The sequence below is a fragment of the Ixodes scapularis genome, unplaced genomic scaffold, assembly GCF_016920785.2.
Source record: "Ixodes scapularis isolate PalLabHiFi unplaced genomic scaffold, ASM1692078v2 PGA_scaffold4__175_contigs__length_147842914, whole genome shotgun sequence".
NCBI classification, from domain to species: Eukaryota; Metazoa; Arthropoda; class Arachnida; order Ixodida; family Ixodidae; genus Ixodes; species Ixodes scapularis.
This window is the reverse complement of record NW_024609879.1, coordinates 77,041,259-77,067,862: the sequence shown is the minus strand read 5'-3', so window position 1 is coordinate 77,067,862 and position 26,604 is coordinate 77,041,259. Positions and strand designations below refer to the sequence as shown.

At 43.7% G+C, this 26,604-nt stretch overlaps 1 protein-coding gene across 1 annotated transcript; it reads right to left on the bottom strand.

Annotated features, from left to right (window-relative positions):
- Window positions 1–649: 649 nt before the first annotated feature.
- On the bottom strand, window positions 650–22,303 carry LOC121046199 ((3R)-3-hydroxyacyl-CoA dehydrogenase-like). The gene is made up of 4 exons (XM_040500176.2): window positions 22,244–22,303; window positions 13,961–14,185; window positions 3,217–3,425; window positions 650–1,158 (listed from the first exon to the last, which is right to left on the bottom strand). The coding sequence occupies exons 1-4, from the start codon at window positions 22,281–22,283 to the stop codon at window positions 757–759; spliced, it is 876 nt and encodes a 291-aa protein (XP_040356110.2). The 5' UTR covers window positions 22,284–22,303; the 3' UTR covers window positions 650–756.
- Between the last annotated feature and the right edge of the window lie 4,301 nt (window positions 22,304–26,604).

The following is a 26,604-nucleotide window of genomic DNA, read 5'->3' as shown; positions in this document are numbered from 1 at the left end:
AAGCTATGAAACCCAAAACTTCATGGAGGGGGAGGGAAGCTTAAGCTTCCATGCTTCAAGCAAAAACTTCAAGGATTATTAATAAGACGGTTATCGACGGTTAATTAAGCAACACATAATTGCAGTATTTTTGTGGTATTGCTTCTATTGCCAATGGCAAGGGCTACAATGCCAAAGGCCTCCTCAGAAATATAATTTAATGCAGGTCAGTTCTGATGAAATTATGATAAGTAGTGTGTTCAGACTTTATTTTGTTTTTAGAAGTTTGGAAACAAATTGGGAATATAGTAAAGTAAACTGTCACTTTCGGACACTTGGGAATCGAACGAAACGAAAACCCCGATAAACCCCATATATTTGGCAAATAAAAAACTCCCAAATGCAGCCGCCCAATTTCACTAGAAATAAGCTACAAAATCAGGCAATCCTACCTACATCTCAAGGTGTTTATTTTTGTCTCTCCTACGACTTGCGCATATAGACATCTTCACCCCCCGTCGCATGGGCGCCGCCATCTTGGAATCACGTGACGCAACCGCCACCAGGTGACCCCAACTAGTTGATCCGTGGTCTCCTCCGCGCCTTGTCTAATGCGTTTCACTCGTGCTTTCTGTCGCGTTTAGAAGAAACGTGATCCCCCAAACACAAAACCCTTATAACGCATTTCTTTATTAAGCCAGCGCTGCATATAAAAAATCTGCAATATAAACTACGAACGTTCTGATTTTAAGGTACTTCTTTTTATAGCTGCATAGATTACGCTATAATACCCCCGGTGACATCGATTGCCGCTCCCGTCATGAAGCTGCTTTTCGGGCTGCACATGAAGGCAATAGTCTCCGAAATTTCTTCGGGCCGGGCCTCGCGCTTGAAGGCTGTTGCATCGACGAAGGCGGTCACCACCGAAGCGGGCAACTTTTCGAGCATGGGCGTGTCGACGGGACCCGGCAGCATGGCGTTGACCCGGATGCCCCTGCTGGCGACTTCGAGGGCCACTGCCTTGGTGAGGGAGACGACGCCACCCTTGGATGCGGAGTAGGGTGTGGCCCCAGGAAAGCCAGTTTTTGCGATGATGCTCGCGATGTTGACGATGGAGCCGTCCGTGACGTTTTTGTCCAGCATGTGTCTCACCGAGGCTCGATCGATCAGGAAGGTTCCCTGCCAGAGCAAGGACTCAACTGATTGGCCATATGCACTAACTAGGGACATGGTCCCACTGACGTGCGCAGGTGATCCCAATGGATTATTCTGTAAACATCTCGAGGACAATATACTCTGTGAAACTATATGTAAATAATAGTGTATCTACTAAAAATGAATATTTTTTATGTATGCTTTGTGTTCTTTATATGCTCTTCGGAGATGACCTGTGTTTCGGCGCTCGCTTAGCTCGGATTCGGCGCAGAATGTAGCGGTAATATCCCGCTGACCTGAAGCTCTATCAGCGCTGCGGTATTCTGAACCGACCCCAAGAAAGAAAAAAATGGAACAAAAAAAAAACTTGAGAATTCTTTTCCGCACTAAAAATCTTGCGCTCAGTACTTTTAGTGGCGCATGCTGACAGGCCTAATGCTCCGGTACTCTGTGGCGTTGAACCGGTGTCACAATCTTTCAAGGGCCGAGAACCAGTGTTGTAGGCGCCAACGAAAAAAGTAACAAAATACGTTACTCCTTACTAACCAAGGAGCACCTTACCGTCCTACGTTACATCAAAATAAGATTTACGCGTTACCGTTACCGTTACCAATAAAGAAGAGCGCACGTTAGTTTTCCGTCACTTTTTTTTAATTAGTAATTAACACGTTTTACTGTTTTGAGGTTAGAGGCATGCAGAAGCGCCATATTTTAAGAAACCTCATGCTTATTCAGAAATTGAACACAATTACAGGCATCTTCTTACGGTAACTTAAATACTTAGAAGAAAAACCAAAGAAAAACAAAACAACTAATATAACATTAAGACGCATAGAAGCATAAAGCACTTTAAAAATATTATATGCTTTTTTTAAGTTTTAGGAAGAGTATCGAACGAGTAACGTCACTATGTGACCCGTTACTCGAAATAAGTAACGTAAGTAAATTACGCGTTACTGTTTTGAAATCATCACATTTGCGTTTCCAAGTTACACAAAATGCAACTTGTTACTGGTAACGCCATCAGTATTAACGCGTTACCTCCAACACTGCCAATAACCCACGCTGCATACGGTGGCCAAAGCGCTTCTTACTTTATACACTCTAAGAAATGCGTGCACGCCTATTTACCCGAAAAACACTCGAAGAGCCAGTCTGTGTGATCTACGAGATTAGCTCAGCGAATGATGAGGCGGAACATCTCTTTAGACCTAAAAATTAAGTCTGCGCTGTGGCACTACGCAATGCAAGCATGAGCCTTTGCATTACGTAATGCCACAGTGCAGACTTAATTTTGAGATCTAAATAGATGTTCCGCCTCATCGTTCGCTGATCTGATTTCGTAGATTGCAGGGATTGGCTTTTCGAGTGTTTTGCATCTAAGCAGGCGCACAGGCCTTTCTTAAAGTGTAGAACAAACCGGAAAAGCTTAGAGATTCTCCTTTGAATGTACAAGCATGGATAGAATGTGCTTTTAGTGGGTAGAGTTTACCTTGTGAAATTTCTAGGCTTACCTATCTGCGTGTAAAAAAAAAATGAGATCAACGAACTTGAGAAGGACAACGGTGGACGTGTGCACTGACGACCGAGTTGTCTGAATGAAAATTGTGGCGCCATCTTCTGAGACGCGCATCTAGCAGACAGCAGATTTCGTCGTCTGCTAGCGTCGCCTTTCGGAAGGTGGTACCACAAGTTGAATTCATCGCTAAATCGGTCGCACGCGAACACGTCCACCGTTCACTTCAGCAAGTTTGCTCGTTTAATGTTTTCCATAAGAATAACTACGCCTTGAGATTTGACGAGGTAAAGTTTAGCGCAAATGCACATTTGGTGAAAGTTAGATTTGCCTATGTTAAGGCGTCGATTTAACCCGGTTTCTTTTACAGCGCTAGAAACACTGTGGCGACCATTAGCCTTTAGCAAACATCTATAAGTAATATCAACGTCTAAGTTGGGTCATTTATTCAGTAGAAATTTTAATCTATTTCGTAATGAATTCAATTATTATTACATTAGTGGTCGGACCTACAGCCAAAGGATGAAGGTTAGTAATATACCCTTCATCGATTTTCTTGCACTTACTCTGAGGTTGGTGGCGATGACATTGTCGAATTCAGAGTCGCTTGTATCTTGTATTGGCCCCATGTTTACCCCCGGGATGCCGGCACTGTTCACCACGACGCTAATCTTTCTGCCCGGAAACGAGGACTCGATCTCTTCGAAGAGATCGCTGACGTCGGTCGAGTTTGAAACATCCACGTAGATGGCGCGGTGATCGCCCTTGTACGAGTCTGTGATGGAGAAGTGACATGGAGAGATGAAAGAGTCCGCCAGCACTCTTGGATTCTCCTTGCTTCTTCCCAAGCGCAGCATTTGGCCGTAGAGAAAATATTGGAGCTGCCTAACATATAATACAGGGAAGGTCGTTTTACACTGTACGACATCCGGACACATGAGAAAAAGCAATATATTAAAAGTACAAAATATTTGTTTGCCTTAACAGGATAACACTTAACGTATGTTCCCTGAGCATACTGCAATGCATACTGTACGGCACATCCAGCGCGAAGGCGCGATCACTTTTTTTTTTCCTGTTCTTTTCTCGGGATCAAAAGGCTGCCATCTGGAATACTATAATTGGCAGTCCAGCGGAGTGTACGAGGCGATTTTAACATCTCCGCTTTGACCCTCAGGCTAACATCGCCGGTCGTCTGCAACTGCACTACCATCGCAGCTGCAACGTCACCACGCAAGGACCGCTGACGGGCTGCGGATGTCGAAGATACGGAGCAACGCCCACCGACGCCGCGGCATATAAGCGACAGACAAGCGTGGAAGCAGTGCAGTCCAGCGGAGTGTACGAGGCGATTTTAACATCTCCGCTTTGACCCTCAGGTGGGTGCAGGTCTTAGTTTGACCTTTGACTGCATTCATCACTCCGCTGGTCTGCCTGCTGTTGTACATTGCTGTGGTACATTGCAAATCATGTCTTCGCCAGAAGAGAGCATTGATTGCATCGCTTGTTTGAAACAACTAACACCTGACAGCCAAAAGCTAAAATGTGCAGAATGCAACCTTTTCAACCATGTTGGAAAATGTGCGGGAGTTAGCAAAACTAAATTCAAAGCTATGACTCCCTCTGATTTGTTGTCTTGGAGGTGTACAACATGTACTGTACACTCCCAGCGGCAATCACTGCCAACTGACAGTCAGACAGGAGCACTAGCCCCCGAAACTGAAGAAGGCACTCAGTCTCAGAAAGACCTGATGAGGCAGCTCTTAAAAACTAACCAAACACTAATGGAGGTCTTGAGTAGAATTGAGACCATTGAAAAAAAACTAAATTTGCAGTCAACAAAGCATGACACAGTTATTCAGAAACTGGATAAGCAGGAAAAGACCATCGAAGCGATCGAGAAAACAACTGACATGCTGTCGAAGCAGTACGACGACTTGATAAAAAAAGTTGACTCACTCTCACATGTCACAAACGAGCTGAAAAAAAAGACAAAAGAACTAGAAAAACTAGGTACAGAAAGGGACGCGCGAATTAAAGAGCTTGAATGGGCGGTTTAAAACGCTGAACAATATTCGCGGCGGAAGAACATAGAAATTCACGGTATCGTCCAGAATAATCAAAAAGACCTGGCAGCGGTTCTCGGTAATCTAGCAGCAAGGCTGGACCTTCCTGTGCCTCAACCGGATAAGATTGAGTCTGTGCATAGATTGAAAGCGAGGGAAGGAAAAATCCCGCCAATCATCGTGCGGTTCAGGGACAGGTCGGAGAGAGATAGATGGGTCAATAAGCGTTCCGCATTAAAATCTGAACGCATTTTTATCAACGATAACCTAACGAAGCTCCAGCGATGGTTGTTTTGGAACGCGAAAGAATGTGCAAAGGAAAAAGGCTATAAATATGTCTGGATGAGTAATGGAAAAATTCTAGTAAGGCGGATACGTATCGAGGATGAAAGTGACTTGAACCACATCCGCTGATATGACCTCGTGCAGCTCATTTACAGATTGGAACAGGTACACCAAAAATTTACTAGTTGAGGACGGAATAGAAGGCAGCCGGCAGATTCTCCATCTCATTCAAATCAATGTTAGAAGCCTTAAAAAACACTGGGGCGAACTAAATGTATACCTGCGGGATACACTCATAGATATAGATGTACTAATACTAACCGAAATAAATATCGAGGCGACAGAGCCTTTACCTTTTAATTTTGATGAATTTCACGCATTTTCAGCACGCCGCCAAGGCAGAAAAGGAGGAGGAATTCTTGTATACGTAAAAAATACCTGGCTAACTGATCGTATTGAGCTCTACTTGAAACACGCAGAAGTTCTTGTGATTACTATTCATAAAGCAGAACTGTCATTTACAATTTGTTCTGTGTATAGACCACCCAGCAATGATTTAGAGTTGTTCTATCAAGAATTCTCGAAATTACTAAATAGGTTTAATAACAATGATCAACTCGTATTAGCAGGTGACTTTAATATAGATACCATGTGCCATAAGAAAACGGGAGTTACGGAATATCTCGACATATTGTCTAACTACGGTTTATATAATTTAATTAACGATTACACAAGGGAAGAGAACCTAGGGCATACAATTACCAGATCGTGCATTGATCATGTGATAGTAAGGTTGAGTAACTTAAAATTTCTAGGGGGAACTATTAAACAAAAGGTAGCAGATCATTATTTTGTTGCGCTTAGGATAATAAACGAAGAGCATACGACCGTGAGAGGGAAAAATGAACGCAAACAAATCATTGACAATAAGAAAGTAGATGACATTATTCAAAGATATAACTGGAATGCTTTGCTTCATCTGGATCACATCACTCTCTATGATGCTTTAGTTGAAACATTTAAAAATATATACAAACAGTCTACTAGAACAATAAAGCTAAAGCCGAGAAAACCTGGAAATAATTGGATCGATAAAGAAATACTAGAAATGAGTGTTGAAAAAAACAAATTATGGAATAGGTGTAAGCAAAATCCACATGACATAAAATTAAAAGAAGAATTCAGACGAGTACGAAACAACCTCACTGCGAAAATTAGACTTGCTAAAAAGAGATTTCATATGACGCAACTCCAGCAGTGCGGGAAGAACTTAAGAGAAACATGGAATATCGTAAATCAAATAATTGGCAGACCCCCTAAAGATAATATAGATGCATGTATACAAAAAACTTTCGGTGCAACTGACTTAGATAAGCTTAGCAATGAGTTTAATAACACCTTCATCACGAAGATACAAGACTTGCGTAACCAAGTAAACAGCATGGTAGGAACAGCTCAGCTATTAGGGAATTCAACTGTTTCGGCGTACTTGCCCCAAATGACAGAATCAGATCTAGAATACATAGTTAACAATATGTCTATAACAAAGCCAGCGGGATTTGACGAAATAAGATTTAGAGATATAAAACATAACATAGACTGCTTAAAACGCGTTCTGCTTGCTATAATAAATGGTATGTTGTCTACAGGAAATATACCCAGTAAGTTAAAAGTTTCAATAGTACGGCCAATTTATAAGAAAGGAAACAAGAAAGATATTGCTCATTACAGGCCCATCGCGTTGTTGCCGGCAATTTCTCAGATAATGGAAAAATTTGTTTTACAAGTCATGACTTCGTTTTGTGACAAATTCTCACTAATAAGCAACTGCCAGTATGGATTCCGGCATCAAAGAGGCACGATACTTCTACTGGAGGAGATAACAGACTTAATTAATGAACAAATTGATAATAACAAAATAGTACTTACACTGTTTTTAGACCTGACAAAGGCCTTTGATACAATAGATCACTCACTTTTAATTGAGAAACTAGATAAATATGGTTTCAGAGGGCATTTCCGTACATTTTTTAAAGGTTACTTCACTGAGAGAACCCAACGAGTTCGAATAGGAAATAGCACAAGTTCTACTGCGCAGCTGAACTCTGGGGTGCCTCAGGGTTCGGTATTGGGTCCCATGCTGTTTAACATATATGTGAACGATCTATCTTTGCTTCCTTTGAAATCAAAAATGTATCAATACGCTGATGACACGGCCTTGGTTATTACACACGAAGATTATAATACTGCCGTTTCAATTTTACAGGATGACATCAAACAAATTATGAGTTGGTTTTCAAAAAACTATATTTTTGTGAACAATGATAAATCGAACCTCGTGTGCTTTCGAACTCACCAGAAACGAATTAACCTTAATCAACCCATCTTTTTGCATTCATCGGAATGTAGCCAATGTTCTTGCTTACCACTACCTTACGCCAGTGAAACTAGGTACCTTGGTATACACTTTGATGGGTATTTATCTTGGAATCATCATATTGACTACCTACTCAAACACCTGCGAATAATTTCTTCATACCTCTATAAACTCCGAAGTTCTGCAAGTATTAATCTAAGGCGATTGATTTATCAGATGTTAGGTGAATCAAAACTAAGATATGGTATCCACAGATATGCACTTTCATCCAAATACAAACTACAGAAAATAAATAACCTAATTAAAGAAATGATACAAAACATGACGTATGGTACACACTTAGAAAGTCTTTCGTTTCAAGAACAGCTGTCAGAACTCCAATTGCTAACAGTGAATGACCTGCATAAATTCATGATCCTCACAAAATATTATTTCACACGCGATTTCAAAATACCATCCGCTAAAGAAAAACAACTAAGGCACACAGAGAGATTTCACATACCAAGAATATACACTAATTATGGGAAAAGGTTGAGGGAGTATTATGTACCAACATATTTTAATAATCTTCCCGATGGTTTACTTAATTTGCAATCCTTAGCACAGGTGAAAAAAGAAATGCGTAAATGGTGCAGTACGTCAGGAGAAGAATAGAGAGCTCCCAGACCCATGCCTTTTTTCTTTTTGTTTTCACGTCCCTAATGTATTTTAGCATTCCTTTTGCACGCCTGCATTCACTGTTGTTCCATTCGCGACTGTTTGTATTGCCATGATTTTAAAAGCTAGAGTTTATTATTCTGTGTCATTTTTGGTATTACAAAGTCTATGTAAATCATTACTAATATTGTATAAAAATAGGTAATTTCGTTTCATGCTTACTGGCCTAAAAGTTTGTGCTTGTATACTGTTAAGGCGATGAACCATTTGTTTTCTTTCACTTATGTTGAGTTCCGCATAAAAAGGACTCCAATCAGTGTATCAATTTAGTTTACATACTTCCGATTTGTTAAATTCATCCCACGCTGGACTGTAAGTACTCACGCACAAGCACGCAAGTGCTTTTGTGAGACTAAGTATATTGTATGTATGCTTTCTTTGTAAATAAACTTATTATTATTATTAAAAAAAAAATACTAGCACCGCTGAAACTATTCACTCGGGGCAATAACGCCAGCGGTAAATTTGTATGCCCAACTGAAGTACCATTTAGAGGTAAACATTAAATGCGTGTATATCGTACCTTATGGTAAAGCGGCGGCTAAGCGTGTTCCACAACTTGACAATGAAGCTGTATACACGCTAAAAGTAGAATGTGTTATACTAGTATAAAAGAAAAAAAAAACTGAGAGAGAGGAGAAGGCAACAGGGCGCGGGAACGTCGGAGCGTAAAGCTCTCATTGGAAGGAGAGTCGTGTAGAAGCAAAGTCCAACGTCTTCGTTTCTTCCCACTGTTGCTGTCCAATTAAAGCGAACAAGGGCGTCGTTTGCTTCTTGCGCACTGCTTCGCGTTCTCAGCGCCGGTTTCTCTCCGTGTATCGTCACCGAGTGGATGAGAACAGCACGGAGAGATTTTTTAGTTGTTATTCCCCCTCCCAACGCGACCCTCTTTCCTACCTAAAGCAATGCTTCGGAGTCTCGCGACATTCGAGCGCGCGTACACAAGTGAAAGCAAAGCCCAAGAAAGCAAGCAAGTGCCAGAGGCAGCTCACTCGGAAGTGCCGCCCTGCTGCTCTTTTCCTTTCGATGCTCCCAGTAAACTGATAAAATACTTTAAGAATGTTCTAAGAAATGTTTAGCAATGTACACAAAATGAGTATATATTTTTTTTTCAAGAAAGAGTACAGATATTGGCCGCTGTATTAGCAGCCTAAATTATACTGATTTACTTTCTAATTTCATTCACGCATAAGTGCTACCATTTCACTCAGCTAACATAATGAGTATAGTAAAAAAATGAAAACCGTTTACAACTCCTTGTAAGGAGTTGTAAACGGAGGAGGAGCATGGAAGGGTACTGAGTGGAGGGTATACCCCTCCTCCCTCCTCCCCTCCTCCTCCTCCTCCCTCCTACTTTCTCACCCCCCGTGGCCCCCGTGAGGTCACGTGACCCCCGTGGGGGGTTCACGTGAGCTCAGGAGCAGGGTCACGTGACTCACGGTTACGCTGACGCCGACTGCTACGGCGACGCCGACGTCGTTCAAGCCGAAAACAGGCGCATGAGAGCTGCGCTCTAAAAAAATATCTTGAGAATAGGGACACAACTTGGAACGACACAGCACCGTGACGGTGTTGTGTTGTCCCAATATTTCTCCATAGTCTGAAACTCTTATGTTATTAGAGCGCAGCTCTTAGGCGCCCGTTTTCGACTTGAGCGGCGTTACCGTCGCCGTCGGCGTTACCGCGCGATGACAATGACGTCCCACGTGACGTCACTGATAACCTTATCAGTGACGATGACGTTGACGATAAGTATGACGCTAAATTGCCCGCTAGATTTAGCGCAAAACATTTCCCCGCTAAATCTAGTGGAAACATTCCCCGCTAAAGTTAGGGGAAAAATTGTCCCGCTAGATTCCCGCTAAATTTACACGCGATGCCCTCACCAAAGATGTGCATTTTCTGTGATTTGCGTTAAGCACACATCGATCCACAGCCATGTTAGTAGTGGGGGACTTTCCACCTACTCCCCTCAGCACCCTTCCCTCCTCCTCCTCTGGAGGTGCGCTCAAATTCGGTGTTACAGGAGGTTTAAACGTCTTTCATTTTTTTTTTAAATAAAATGGCTTACAAGCTGGTTTCCTATGTAACCCTAACTTCGATAATAGGAGTTGAAAAAGCGCACGTCCGTTACTTCCGTTCAAAAAGCGAAACTACCCTAAAAATAAAAAAAACACCTTCTACATAAATACGAAAACCCTAAGAAAGGTGAAACAGCCGAAGTACTAACTCGCGAAAGAATTCGTGTTTCTGCTGTTTTTTTTTATTTTACCGTAGTCTCGGGGAAGTCTGGCATAGACCGTTTTCAAAAGTCCGCGCTATTGCCTGTCCGCCATTGCTTGATCAAGAGCTCTAAGCTTGTATTGGACACGAGTAGTACGTCAGCGTTCGACGAGGAGTCGGATTCAATCACACGCTTCGTGTTCGAGCAATGGCGACCATCAATGTTGCATGATGGACCTTTTAAAAGGGTCCATTCTGCTCAATCTGCACCAGCTAGTTTAAGCACTTGCTTTTCGTTGATGTAACTCCCGCACGTAAGCGAAACACAAACCACACAATACAACTGTGCTGGCGTAAAACCTGATTCGCGCCACATAAGCAGTGCACGAATAAAAAAGTTTTGTCTTAAAAAGTAAGAAAAAAATATATATAGATGTATAATGTTTAAAAATTTTGTTTAGTTTTTTCCTCTTAATAATATAGACCGAAAGCCATGAAACTTTCAAAAACAGTACGTGTAAAGTCATGGCCATGGAAGGCAACCTATAGCCAATGACGGACTAGATATAACTTTAGGAGGAAAGTTTCGGAAAGTGCCCAGAGAATCATGAGGGTGCCACCGTCCTTAAACCTTCTCTGTCATTCTCTTAGTCCCAATTTTGGCGACTGTATCTGGCGCGGAAAGCGCGCAGGCTTTCCCCCTATATAGGAGGTTACGCCACGGGGGGTAGCAAACATTTTTTTTTTCTAGATCAATGTAACTGTTTAAGCCTCAAACTTTTAGACAAGATTTTGTTAATCACCCTGCTCCTTTTAATTTAATTTCTTTCGTTCTTTTTGAAGTTTCACCAATAATACCGGCGAAGGAAGCAAACACAAAAGGCACTGCCGCTCATAGGAGTCTCGACCTCCAATACCGTCAAAGGCAGATGAACAGGTGTACTGATGCAGTAGCTACAATAGTGGAAGATGCTAAAACAACCAGGTGAACATCAAGAAAAACTCGTGAGGGTGCAGGCGAGCTGGTGAATATTAACCATGTTGAATTAACCTGAGGCTGGTGTAGAGAAGAAACATCAAAACGTAGAAGGGACAGAAAATAGACAGGACGACGTCTCAAACTCAACTAACTCATTTATTTAGTTCACCTTTTTATATAGTCTCAATCTCAAGGTCATCTCCACCAACGCAAAAGGACAAGGTTATACAGATCAAGCGCCACAGCCTTCATCACACAATGCAAGAACGTTGACAACGTTTACAGGTCGACGCGATAAGGCAACATCCATCCACCCTCAAACTTGAGCAAAAAGATCTCTTCCCCTACTATTCTGTACACAGTTCATACTTTTGACTCATAACGCGCCCTCTCTACAGAAAATAAAAAAAAAAAAACACTGAAATGATAGTAGGCACAATACACGTGGAGACCCACAGAAAAAAAAAAGAAGCGCAGTTTTTTACAAAATCACAAGCACTTAAACAACCTGATTTAACTGCTTGTGATTTTCCCAAAACCAATACAACCTTTTTTTTTTTTTTCTTGGGGGGGGGGGGGGTGTTTACGTGTATTGTCCTATCGTTTCAGTGTTCCTTTTTTCCGTTGTTTGTACAGACGGCGTGTTAAGATTCAGAAGAATGAAGTGTGTATAGACCGTTCCATTAGGGTCATAGCAGAGAGGGTAAAAGAGAAAAAAATGCACTCCCCCCTCTCACCCCGGATGTCGTCCGCTCCGCCGAGTGGGCTGTAGCTAGCGTCCGGCTGGCGTGCAAACTCTGTTTAAAATCGCGTCATTTTGAAACTTTCAAGCGCAGATGCGCAGATTTTGGTATGCCAGTTGTCGTGTAATAATATGCTAGATAAAAACACTCACAGGGTCCAATTGCGCTGTTACCTGCGTGCAAATAAAAAAAAATAGAGAAAACTGTGTCAGATTGGCCGGTCTCTTTGGTGAAAAGTAAAGCCAGTTGCTGTGCATTTTTTACTATACAAAGTTCGTACTGGTGTAGGCTTTTAGCGACCATGAGTGGAAGTCTGATATAATAAATAAAACGTGCTCTCCTGCCGCAATACACGCAGTAGTTGAGGGTAGTACTGCCGGCTGACTCAACTACTATTTAAGTAACGGAAAAAAGATATGCTAGTTGATCATTTAGCAAAATAGAACAACAGGGAGCTAAAGGCTGATGTTGGAGTAGCCACAACTATTCTAAGAACGCGAACTACTTCACAACGGCAGCCACGAGCGAGAGTTCGATGTTCGAAAGAGCCCGCCGATACAGCCCAACGATGGAGAACGGCAACCTCCCGGTTTGTCGTCTGCTAGCGGAGTCGGGCGCGTGCCCTCTCTCTCGTTTTACCCCGCCGAACCCGCTGAACTTCCCGGATGTGTGGAGAGGTTGCTGCGGTCGAACAAAATTGTGCCGCCCAGAGAGCGCTAAATGGAATGGTCTATAGAATAGTAGGGGAAGAGATCCTTCTGTTCAAGTTTGAGGGTGGATGAATGTTGCCTTATCGCGTCGACCTTTAAACGTTGTCAACGTTCTTGCATTGTGTGACGAAAGCAGTGGCGCTTGATCTGTATAACTTTGTCCTTTTGTGTTGGTGGAGATGACCTTGAGATTGAGACTATATAAGGGGGTGGAATAAATAAATGAGTTAGCTGAGTTTGAGACGTCATCCTGTCTATTTTCTGTCCCTTCTACGTTTTGATGTTTCTTCTCTACCCCAGTCTCAGGTTAATTCAAAAGGATGAATATCAAGAGCTGCAGAGAAAAGGACTGTTTCTTAATTTTTAATTCATTTTTAGTATCCTTCATTTAAAGAAACATTTTAGTCGTCAACATATCTGCTATTAATAAACAATTGTAAAGAGCTTTATGGCAAACTGTGAGGTGTAAATACCGATTCTTGAATATAAACACAAATATACATGTTTGATAATGCAGACAAAGACGGGGAAGCTCAGGAAGTGTAGAGCACAAGCGACCATTGCACAGAACCACATCGTCAAAATTGACGTCAAGTGACCTGAGGTAACATGACGTGCCACGTCACGTGACGTCAATTTCCCGGTTATAGACAACTGCTGAATCGGAGGGAAGTTTTGAGGTCACGTGACGAAGTCAGACGACGAGGTCACGTGGTGGTCATTTTTCCGTTAAATTTAGCGGGAAAACGGATGTGAGGTGTTACTATTCTCCTGGCTCAATTTAGCGGGTAAATTGACGTGACGGTCTTTGAAGACGCTCCTTCGTGACGGTTCTTCTTGACAATTGTTTAATGCAGATTTCTCGTAGAATAGACAATTTTCTAAATTAACCAAGCATCAAAGATAATACTGTGCATGCCAATATACACGTGCTGCACGAGCTCGCCTCACCTATATAAACGATTCGAAAAAAGGCTAAGTGAAACACACGGCGAAGTACCAATTGTTTGAGATTTTGAATGTGAACAGTTACTTTTGCAGACTCCAGGACCTGTTCGGCATTATCTTTGGTACTTGGGTAATTTGGCAAAAACTCGATTCGGCTGATAAGGCACAGTCCGTGTCGAACCAAATGTATTTCTAGCTGGTGTGGACGTTCAAGGATTTGCACAGGGAAGGCGATAGGATAACAGTTGATGATCCGACCCACCTTGCAGCATCTGTATGGTCTCATTAGAGCCAGTCCTGTTCCTGTCTGCCACCACAACAGTGGCGCCCTCTCGAGCCAGTACCATGCAGACGCTCCTGCCGATCCCGCTCGCGCCTCCAGTGACGATTGCCAGGCGGTCGTTCAGTCCCAGCGAGCGGCACTCTGTCTGGCCCTCTGCTAGCCTAGGATTTCCTTGGTCATCGGTATTTTTGCACAGGACAGTTCCTGAAAGCGCGATTGACTATTGAAGTACGCGGGAAAGCAAATTGCATTCTAATGCGATACTAGTTTGATTTCAGCTTCACCTTCCTGAATGGCCCCTTGGAGAGGTGGATCAGCAATAAAGCTATTTCTTTTCTTCTTATTTCATTATTTCAAATTTATAATTAAAATTTATTTATTTATTAAACAAAAAAATTTTAAATTCCAAATATTGAATTTCATTAAATTCAAAAGTGGATCATTCATTTAAGACCAAAAACACTATAACATGAACGACTGCAAAAAGATTTTAGTAGCATCAAGCACGTGCGGGCAGAACAGGAAGGTATTTTAGGGTGTTATAAAGGGAGCCCCGGCGCGTTGGCTCCTCGAAGCAGCTTGGGGCGCCACTTTGCGCAAGCAGAGATCTTCCGCGCGCCCGCAGTGCTACGTAGAGGGGATAACTAATATTAGACCAAAAACAATGTAACATTAATGACTGCACAAAGATTTTAGTAGCATGAAGCATGTGCAGGCAGAACAGGAAGGTATTATAGGGTGTTATAAAGGAAGCCCCGGCACGTTGGGTCCTCGAAGCAGCTTGGGGCGCCACTCTGCGCAAGCAGAGATCTTCCGCGCGTCCGCAGTGCTACGCCACAAGCTGTTTGGTTGACCCAAAGGATAGGGGTAGCCAACTTTAAATTTTGCCATATTTGGCATCACTGGTGCTTATTTACACGCACCGAGAAACCGCTTGTCTCTCAAAGGTATTCGCTTTCCCTGCGATCTATTGGAGGGCAGATCGAACAGTCACGCCTCTAGCAGCACGTTTCAACTATGGGAAAAGCAACCCCGAATTTTCTTGTTCGTTTTTACAGCGAAGCTGCTATGCACTAGAAGCTGGGGAAAAATGTGTCCGCGGATGTTGACAGAAAACTCCCCGTTGCTCGTGGCAAGTATGAATAAATACAAATAAAAAGAGGGGGCCACCAACGTGAGTCAGCCTTCCTTGGCATTATCAGATAGTGAGGCTCTGGTTCCTTGTTATCATCTATAGCAGGGGTGGCCAGGCCGACCAGGACTAAGAGCCGCAAACGAAACCACGAAACTTCTAAGAGCCACGGGGGGGGGGGGGGGGGGGGGGGGGGCAAGTTTAAATTTTGTTCAGAGTCTGACTGTATGTATGAGTGCACAAGGCTGTACGACAGTACGTATGGAGGTACAAGGCTGCCAAACCGCGAGCCGTACTTCATTCTGCCTGAAATCCCTTCTTTTTTTCCTGCGGAAATGTGGGAAGGGGGGGAGGGGGGGGGATCCCTTACGAGGAATCCGCGAGCCGCACTTGGACCAGCAAAGGGCCGCATGCGGCTCGCGAGCCGCGGTTTGGCCACCCCTAATCTATAGGCATCGTCTTCGAGGCTGTCCTATAAGTCCTCCTTGAGGTTGTCTTTGAGGTCGTCATGCCGTCGTCCTCCAGGCGTCGTCCTCGAGGTCGTCCTAGACGTCGTCCTAGAAGTCGTCCCAGAAGTCGTCCTCGAGTTCGTCCTAGAAGTCGTTCTTAAGGTCGCCTTTGAGTCGACCTAGAAGTCGTCTTTAAGTCGTCATCTAGGCGTCGTCCTCAACTTCGTCCTAGAAGTCGTCCTTGAGGTCGCCCTTGAGGTCGTTCTAGACGTTGTCCTCTATGAATCGTCCTAGACATCGTAAAAATAACTGCTTCGCTGGACCTCCATCTTCACGTGAAGTGGAAGGGCTCCGCAATTTTTGATGAGAGAAATCGAAGATGACGGCAAGAAGGCCGCTCCTCGTGCGACCAAAGCCCTGGTCTGACGGAAGCGCTCGTGTCCAGACCGTGCGAAGCGAGGTTCAATTTCTTTGTTGTGCTGTGTTATGGCGAATTCCACAGGGCGTTTTGGAGCGCACCGGGATCAGTTGACCAGATCCGGACTGGAGCACACGATCCGAACGGGGTCGCGCCGCCTACAAATCCCCATTGGAACATGACCACTGCTCCGGGATCGGCGGAAGCCTTCCCGTCATTCAACTGCCCGGGAATTCCTTTTCCGCCGCCGCCGCGGTCGTTTCAAAGACGTTTCCGCAATCGCGGCGCTAACACGTGGCAGGAATGGCTCAGGCGCTTCTAGCAAAGATTGCCGGACTGCCCGTAGCGCGGCCAAATACCTTCTCTTCTTCCTGGAAAACGAACCGGCTGTCGAGCCAAGGGGTAATCAAGCGGCCATTCCGAATTCTTCTGATATCGAGACAATCTAGGAGCCCAGCCCGCGACGTGCTTCTTCTTCTGAGGCGAGATGGGCGAGATCAGGCGAGATGCCACACGAGAAAGGAAGTCACGTGTGTGCGCCGAGGGCTGGCCCGGCTGGCTTCCGGTTGAATCCGCCGAAATCGTGGGAGCGACTTTTCTCGGATCCAGATCGAGATCTGGAGCGGGAGCTAATCCAAAACGACCAGTGAAACACGTCGCTCTTGATCCCGATCGCCCAGTGAAATAGGCTCGCTCCAGAAAAGTCGATCCCGGCGCGCTCCAAAACGACCTGTGGAGTTCGCAATTAGTCAACACCGGGCTGTGGGAATAACAAGCTCGATAGAGCGCCCCAAATAGTTCTACCTCCTGCCTAATAGGGGTCACTACTTCCCGACATATATTGCAGCGGAAAACAGGTCGTGTCCGGCCAATGTGCCAGCTCAACGCACAACGCTCTGGTTTAAGCGAGAAAGTATTAGTTTCAAAGTGATTTACCCTAATTTTTATTTCCTACCTTGAAAACCTCTAGCGGCGCTTTAGCTGAAGCGAGTATCCAGATGCTTAGTCTCGTTCGGAGAATCGATGTATGAAGTGCCTGTTGTCCTTCTACCGCGCTAATGAATGTTAGCAAGCACGCAAAGGATGGTTCACGCGGTTGCGTAGGTTGTGTTCCAAGCAACCTTGGCAACACGCCGCTATGACAATAAATGACAATTCCTGTTCTTCATGTTCATAAAGATTTCAGTTCGGCTTTCGTTGCCTAAAGATTAAGCCACAGAAAACACCGGCCCGCAATTATTAAATTGGAGGCAATATACACAATAAGCTTAACAAATATTACAAAAGAAGACACTTTCTTTTCTGCAAAGCTGATGAATTTTAATGATAATAAATTGATATATGTTACGCATGATCTAACAGCCTCCATATAAAATGAATGAAAAAAAATCCGTGAGCTTTTCTTTGCATACGCTCAATGGCCGGTGAGCTTTTCTCCGCATCCGCCGGTTTCGCGGTGAGCTTTTCTCCGGTGAGCTTATCTCCGGTGAGCTTTTCTCCGGTGAGCTTTTCTCCGGTGAGCTTTTCTCCGGGATTCCCTGCAGCAAGTGCTTGAGGCATTCCCGTTTGGTTTTTTCTGTTTTCGTTCTAGTGGGACTCTTGCATAACAAGATTGAGTGTGCTTGGGATTGCTTTGCCAAGCGTAAGTGCTAAAAGATTTACTATCCTCCTCCCCCCCCCAAAAAAAAGGCAAAAAAAAGCATTCTATTGTTCATGTTTTTCAATCTCAATTTTTTTGCATTCTTCTTTTTTAAATAAATCATACTTGTTATTTGTTTTCCTGTGATTGTTTTGCCGCCACCATCAAGATGACGGGTTGACCTGGTCACGGCAAAACGTAATGGTCACCATGTCCGCCCACCCTTGTAAGGTTTGTTTTTTTTTTGTTTTTTTTTAAATCATTTTGATGGGTGCTTTAGTGTCACTTTCTGTGGCCTATGGAAAAAAAAAAGTTGAAATACTAGCTTTACAACCTTCTCAATAATATTAACTACCACCCACATCGCCTTTACCTTGCCTTCTGTTCTTATATCTGATCCCTTCCCCCGAGAGAGTGACTTTTAACACGCACATTTCTGCCTGAACTCACAGTCAACCGGGAAACTATTCAAAAACAGGGTTGATATTATCGCCTTCCGCGTTTTTGCCCTGTCAGCCTTTTGCATGTGGTACGAGTGATAACTTTAGCTCGCCTCCGCCCTTTTCAAGTGCTTGAGGCCCTTCTAAAATTGACTGATTCAGTCATTTTCGATAAAGCTCAGTAAGTTTCTAACCGGAACCATATATGTATCTATTTTATATCTGAGAGATGAATAACCAATTTAATCTAATTATTAGGCTTCTCTAGACAATTAGCCGCCCTAAATATGTCCCTCTTTCCGCACAACTTACCCACAGGAACCACCATAGCATACAATTTTTACGGCTTTTGTATTAAATAAAGTCGTTCAAATTCAATTAGAAAACACTGCGTAGATTTTATATACAGGGTGTTTTCTTATGCTTACACATTTGTTTAAAAAATCCGTTAAAGCTACACTTATGCGGTTTGTGCATGTGTGTTATACGGCCAGGCGGACATTATGCGGACGGCTAATCTTTGCGATGAGTCGGCTAATTAACTTAAATTCGTTAATCAACTCTTTAATTAGTGGAAATAGACATATAGTTTCAATTAGAAACTTGCTGAGCATCATCGAAAACCAATAAATCAACTATTTTTAGAAGGATATAACGCCGGGTCAGCATTTTTGCGGCGTTCTGTGAAAACGCTTTATTTGGACGCGTTTCTAGATTTCGGCTTCTTATCGGTTTCTTATGCTCCCCGGTGGTCGCGGCGCGAAGCTACCCCTGGCCTCTCTTGTAGAATGGAGGGAAGTAGGGCGCGCGTGTGTTGCGCGTCTCAGCCACTGGGGAGGAGGACCGCGGGCGCGGTGATGTGCTCCGATAAGAAACCGAAATCTAGAAACGCGTCCAGATGGAGCGTTTTTACAGAGCGCCGTAAAATGCTGCACCGGCGTTATATCCTTCCAAAAATAGTTCATTTAGTGGTTTTCGATTATGCTCTACAAGTTTCTATTTGGAACCATATCTCTATTTTCAGTAATTAAAAAGTTAATTAACAAATTTTAATTAATTAGCCGACTTATCGCAAAGATTAGCCACCCACATAATGTCCGCCTGGTCGCATAACGCACCTGAACAAACCGCATAGTGTAGCTTTCACAGTTTTTTTTTAAACAAACGTGTAAGAATAAAAAAAGCACCCTGTATATATAACTTCACACTAAGTTTACCTTTCTATCCACCACTACACTGTAGACGTGCATATTTATATCGGGTAAAAGACTTCATAGCCTTCAGTGGCAGAGCGATAGATGAAGAGAGTGATAGATGTGTCTTTTTTATTCTCTGTTGACTGAAAAGTTAGCGGTTTCTACTTGAATTAAAAATGTTTTAACACATCTGCTTTCTGATTCTCACCTTTATAAATGTCCATCAGTCACGTTATTTACGACAAATGGTACAACAAGAATACAATTTTACTGCACGAAGAACAAGATACAGCGACATTATTGAAAAACAAACGCGTGAAAGACTGTCAGTAAGATATTATAGGGTATTTCCACAGACGTAATTATGCCCTTCTTCTAATATAAAAGCATGGATTTTAGAAACGCATTGTCGAACTTTCATATCGCCGGTTATGGGAGTAATGGCGCTTGCGTCGGCAGCCACAAAAGAAAGGTTAGTACAAAAAAAAGAAAAAAAATAGCCACATTTCACTTCTTATCGTCAGGGTTCTCCTTTTCGAAGAATGTTACCGTGTGCCAACGGGACTGAGCAAAAACACCATGCGAGCTTGGCGAGAATCGCGGATAAAAACTAGAAATTAACAGCACGTTCAGCAGAAGTGTATTACATAGCTATTCTATAATCGGGCACAAGCTAAGAATGAAGTCGAGTCTACATCTCTACGTGTACGTCTGGCTTTTGATGCGCGAGATCAGGAGACACAGAGGTGTTGATGGAAGCCAAGTAGCTCGCACTGAAGGCGTGCCTTCAACTGCATTGTTACACACACTATACTTAGTGACCTTGTATCCTCAACACCCTCGATCGACATAGTGCCAGTATATTCAGAAAAGAACACTTACCGATTGTCAGAAATGCGACGAAACTTATCAGGTTCGTGCCGTACATGATGAAGAACTTATTGGAAGTGGCTGAATTGCTCTGATACAGATACTACACAAATTCCCCCTTTTTATGCAAGTCCCTGCTGCCGCTATGTCTGCTCCTACTGCGAAATACAGGGTACTAGTACGAACGGATGTTTCAACAAGCCGACACTTTGTTCGATTGCTGGCTTCGCCCGGAAAGGTGTGTTGCGACCAACGATGTGCACGCCAGATGCTCTACTTGTATTATATATGTCGCCTGCTCTGACAGCGACAATTGCGCACGGCAATAAACGCCAGGAGGACATCCTGTGTCCTTCTCGTGAAGGGGAGGAGGGTACGCGCAGAGCTTTTCTTCGGTTATCAAAGTGGAAGAGAGCAAGCGTTTCAGTAACTTTTACGTCATTGCAGCAGAATGCTGTATTCCGTACCTGATAAGTCGGAAAAGACAGCTGTTAAGCTTTGCGCCGCAGGGGGATATTCCTAGAATTTTTTTTCTTTAATAAAAAGAAGCTTTCATGGTTATGTTTGTGAAGATGTGATATCTTCAACTAGAGCTTTCATCTACTGCCCTCTTCCACAGTGGCAGTGGTGCTGAATCCTGTACATGGAGATATAACTGTGTAAAGCCGTGATGTAGAAAACAAAACCCTACATCTTCATGGCACTACAATACCTTACCGGACAATGGTCTGTACTGTCACCATATTTATAATTTTTATTTATATAAATTAACCGAAAGATTCCCGTCTTTTTAACACGAAATAATGGATAAGGGATTAACGCAATTAACATCATTGTCAGACAAATTGTTCGGGCGTTACAGTAACGAAACACGCTGCCTTACTTTGGCTCATCTTGGAAACAAATATTTAAGTGTTATTTGGATGAGACGCTATCCACGAGAAAGCGTTACCAGCTTGGAATTTAGCTTAGTTATCGTTCTACGGTTCACCAACCTGTAATGCCGTTTAGGTTTAAATAGGCTACATCCGTGAAAGTCAAACACGGAACGTCTTACGTAGACAAGATGTGTGAATGCCAGAGGAGACCTCGCCTACAGTCCTTAGATTTTTTTTTTAAGAAGTCTGGGGTTCCTCAGATTCGTTTCATTTATTGTCACCCGAGCAAACTCTTATCACTTAAGTGGGAGCAGAATGGAGCATTATATGATACAACCGTGTTTCGATAGCTCATTAAGTAACTATCTAAACGCTCCAGCAGGTAATGTTTCATTCCTTTGAGCTCTTCATCTGGTACCTGCTTCAGCAACACCTTTTTCATTGTGTGGACAAGACGCTCTGTGGCGCCGTTAGAAGCAGCGTGACAGGGTGGTGTTTTCACATGCTTAATGTTGTCAGCATTTAAAAGATCGGAAAACCCTTTCGAAATGAATTGTTGGCCGTTATCACTAACCAACACTCTTCGATGTTTATCGATTGTTCTGGCAGTGATTCTGGAAGACACAGGACACACTTCGATCCATTTCGAAAAAGCGTCCACCAGTACTAAAAAGGCATGGCCTCCTTTTGTTGCAAAATCTACGTGTACATGCCGCCAACACTTTGTCGGATAGTTCCCTGGCTAAAGGTGGGGCAGCGTTTTGGAATGCTTGGCAAGTGACACACTCGCGCACGTAGGTTTCGACTGCGTGGTCTAATCCAGACCACCATACAAATCTCCGTGTTTGCGTTCTCATCCGACTTGCCCCAGGGCGCTTTAAGGCTGAAATAAAGTCTTTAATGATCTCTTGTTCCTTTTCCACCCGGTTAAATTTGCATCTTTCTGCAATAACCAAGCTTTTCGGACTGTAGTGATTCTTGAGAAGCAACTTCACATCCTCGAATGACTTTTCTTTTGGCATATCCGGCAGAACCAGACTCTTGACTACTTCATACGCTTGAGCTCCGATTACGGTTAGAAACACGGCTAGGTTCTTTTCGACCTTGACATCATTCGCGATTACAAAATGCTCAAATCGCTCTAAATATGATTCAAAGTTTTGCGCCTTCTCATCGAACTCGTCAATCCTTCCTAACCGCGTCATTTGAAGCGGTGGGTGATGGTGTACTTCTCGCTTACTATCTTGACTCCGTGACCTGAGTGTCGGCGTTGGTTCCATCGACGCGGTAGCTTGCTGTCCGATCGCCTGACTCTCGCTGCTCTCTCCGTGTGCCTGCGCGGCGCTCTGACAGCCTCGTTGCCAACAAGGAGGTTATATTAAGACTTCTGGAGTGGCGGTCTCCCGCTCTCTCCCACGCCACTGGGTGAAGCCAGTTTTGCCGGTCGGCGGCCATCTTACTAAAGGTGAAACGAAACGGCGCTCGAAGTGGCAGTAGCAGTCCTCCTTGGTCGCCAATGTACTAACTTGTCAGGACAGCATTCCAACAGACAAGAGCGTGACTTTATTCAAGTGCGTCGCTTATATACAGATAATGGTATCGCACGCCACTCGCCGAGTGGTCCGCGATACAGCACGTAGTAACGTTCTCCTCACGATAATAGTTTTGAGGTTGCGCGATATTGATTTCCCCGCTAAATGTAGCGAGGAAACTTACCCAGGTAAATTTGGCAGTAACATTTTCGCTAATTTTTCCCCTAATTACAGCGGCAAAACTTACGCTAGATCTCCCTTAATTTAGCGGGGAAACATAACCCGCTAAATTTAGCGGGGTAATTTTCGCTAAATTTTGCGCCAAACTTAGAGAAAAAAAATTCGATAAATTTCTGGCTAAATTTAGCGTGAACTTTAGCGAAAATTTCCCGCTAAATGGGGACGAGGAGGAGAGGGGAAGAGTACAGAGGGGGAGGAGGGGCATACCTTGCCCTCCTCCTCCTCAAGAGCTGCGCTCTGATTTCGCATTACAGAGAATAGTAAAGGTCTTCAATTTTTTTAGATTTTTTTAGCAAGTTAAGTTTATTTGCTAATATATTCCCTCCATGCTTTTACCACCTAGTTGCACCTCCGTAGTGAATCGCAGCGCGTTAAACAAAGTTTTGCGAACTATCTAAAGTGGGTTAGAAGCGTTAGTCTACATGCTGTAGTTTAATTATTCCTGGCAATATGATTGCCCAGTGGGAGTATTTCCAAAACCTTTCCACCTAGAACATAGAAAGCATTGACGATATTGATTATTTAGTTGAAGAAAAAGGACTCTAATAATAATATGTATGTTCAATAACAGAAGAAATATGCTGGAGCAAAAGGAAAAATCCTTTGACAAGAAACTTGACCGTACCGCTGCCCCATCAAACAACAATAGACGTCTTAACTAGTTACTCCTCTAAATGGAAGAGCCCGGTTTTTGTTGTTCGGCGTCTATATGGCATAAATAGGCACTTTTCGAAAAACCCGCCAAGCAACACTGGCGGTCGCCAATTCTTAGGCACAAAGAGGGTGATTAAATTCTCAGCCCGGCGAATGCTGATGCATCCCTGATTCTCGATTCGTGCCAAGACTTCGCGCCGAATTCAGAAGCTGCCCATGCAAAAGTTACAAAAATTGCAACTATAAAACCAAAATTACGGCAAAGAATCTTGCAAAACTTGAATTCAGTTTAAAGCGATAAATTCGCAGAATTCATTTCAACAACATTTTAGATAGCCCAAAAGCTCCTATCGCGAACTAAACATACCAGGTTTTTGTTTTCTTTTTTTTAAGGCGCAAGCTTTACCTGTTTTATAGAGCGCAGCCGGCACTGACTGTGACCGCGAAGAAACGGCTCCTAATTTCCCTCCCATACGGCAGTTAAAAGTGAGAGTGGTGCGGGCGGTAAATTCCTTACGCAAACGGCAGTCAAAATGGCTGCGACGACGCAACACGGAGAGTTCCAAGGAACGCAACCCCGCACAATAACCCTCTTCCTGGCGCTACGGCCCGCACGCCGGTAAAAGAGCGTCCGCCGGCCGCACTGCAGAGCCCGCATGGGCTGCCTCCGCAGAGGTCGCTCAGCCGGGCTCAGCGAGGGACGAAGCTTGCAGGATTACGCTACTTACACGAATGCTTTCGTGTTCCTAGACAGCAGTCTGAAATGTCCTCTTGTAATTTTTATAGAACTAGAAAGCTTCCATCAACCGGGATTCTTTTACTGAAAAAAAAAAAAAAAACGAATAAGGTAACAGTCAGAAGAGCCAAATAAAAAGACGAATGTTGTTGTTGTTTCTTTTTTGTTTTTTTTTAAAGACACATGAACAGAAATATTGTGCTCGTCACAAAAAGAAAAAAAAAATCTCAAGGTGGAGTTTGATCTAAAGTTTTTCGTGCCCTTCGGAGTTTTCATAATACGAGGATAAACGTATGACCTTTAAAATTTCACTAATTTTTTTTTTGTTCCCAAAAAGTACAAAGAAACTTGTCGCTAGAAACCGCTATTGTGGATTGTCTATTGCCGCGAGCGCAGCTGCCTAGTAGGCCGCGCGCTTGTGGCCTAACGGTTTTAGCCTAAAGGTTATCGCACGTGTCTTCCATGCAGAGAGCCAAGGTTTGAATCCTGGCCGCGGATAATAATTTTTGTTGACTCTAAAGTAATGTTCTGGTGAATTCGAGAACCGTGTTGCTGATTCGAGGTTAGAATGTTCGACACGCCGAACCGTCTACGCGGATTGTTCCAGAAGCCCACGCGTGTACAAAAGGGGCTCCCTCAGCGCGGCCAGCCGGAGTCAGTTTCGCCCCAGCTTTGGAATCTGCTGTCACGCCAACTTCGACGCGCGTGACGCTCTGCTTTCTTCTGTTCGCTTTTTACTTTGGGGCACAAGTTCGCCTTATTAAACGCTCAGTTTCTCCAGTTATTCTTTGTTTCACCTTGCATTAGTGACACTATGAACTGCGGTAACATTGGTCATGAGACTCAATACGCAGCTCACTTTGAATAGGACGATGCAATATTTTAGTAAACGCTCTATTTTACGAACTGTGTAATTGGGTACTGTGGACTGTGTAATCGTTCAATGTTCAATGTTCAACGTTAACGTTAAAAACCACAATGAACTGTGGGCTGTGTAATCGTTTAATGTTCAACCTGTTTCACCACCAGCATTGACCAAGTAGCAACTAGCTTGGGGGCAAGTGTGATTGTGTAGTATACTGCCGTTCCGTGTACGCGCGAAACGGGTTTATCTGCTTGCTAAGACGACATTTTTGAGAGCAACGTCAAATATGACGTTAAAGGCGACGCCTAGGACGTTCTCTAGGATGACCTCAAGAACAAGGTAAAGAACAACGTCGAGGGCGACGTAGAAGACGACGTTAATGGCGACGTCTAGGACGTCCTCTCGGGCGATCTCAAGGATGACCTCCAGGATGGCATCAAGGACGACGTCTAAGACGACACTAAGCACGACGTCCTACAGGACAACGTCTGGAACAACTCCTACGACGACCTAGCACGACGTCGAGGACGACGTCGAAGAGGCATTCTAGAACGACCTCTAGCGCGATCTCTGGAACGATGTCAAAGTCGACGTCTAGGAAGACCTCTTGGACGACCTCAAGGGCGACCTCTAAGACGACGTCGAAGAAGTCGTCCGCATAAGCGCGGCGCCTGCGTGTGCCGACGTCCTGCGTAAGCGGATGCGCCCCGCATACGCGCCGTGCATTAGACGCCAGATATCGTATCGCAAAAAAAAAACGGCGAAAAAACTGAAGAATGTTATCGCATTAAAAAAAAAACAAAAAAAAACATCATGCATAATTTTAAATTACAGTTACCAGTTTTCAGAAAGGCTATTTAAAATTATCGAGTTTTTGCAGTTCCCAATAGACTGCTCCGTAGAAATGGTTGAAATGTTTTGGATTTCACAGCACACATTTTCTCTGTTTATAAAAGATACGAGCTGCCACATGCTTGCTTTCTATGGAGGTCACATGATGATGCTTTGGGAAGACGGAGAATAATTAGTGCTTTGACCTGTACACGTGCTTTCGACGGACAATGAAGCTTTTGTTTTTCTCGGCAATCTATTTCCCCTTTTTGACAACGGTAATTGCGTGTCGCTGTAGATAGTTGAAAACAACAGCTGTAGATTCTCCCTGCATTTTGACATTTTTATCCGCTTTACGGTTATTAGAAGTGCTTCCACGACCGTGCGACGCGAGGTCATGTGTATTCCTCGCCTTCGCTTTCCTACACGAGAGCATCGAGTCTGAAACCGGTACTGAGAACTGGAAGGTTTGGTGTGCAATGCGGAAAAGTGGCTAGGGTTGGGCGGTGTCTCGATAGTAGAGATACTCTGAGTATCTGTATTGCTGCGTGGAGATACATTTTAAAAATGTATTTGTGTCTCAGCAGTGGAATACATTTAGGGCGTAGTGATTGTATCGCGATGCTCTGCCAGGTTTAGGTATCTCGTTACATTTGTTCTCAAAAGAAACTGTAAGGTTTCAGAAATAAACTAAAAACCACCTCCTTGTTGCAGGTGGTGATATATTTTGTAATATGAACTCT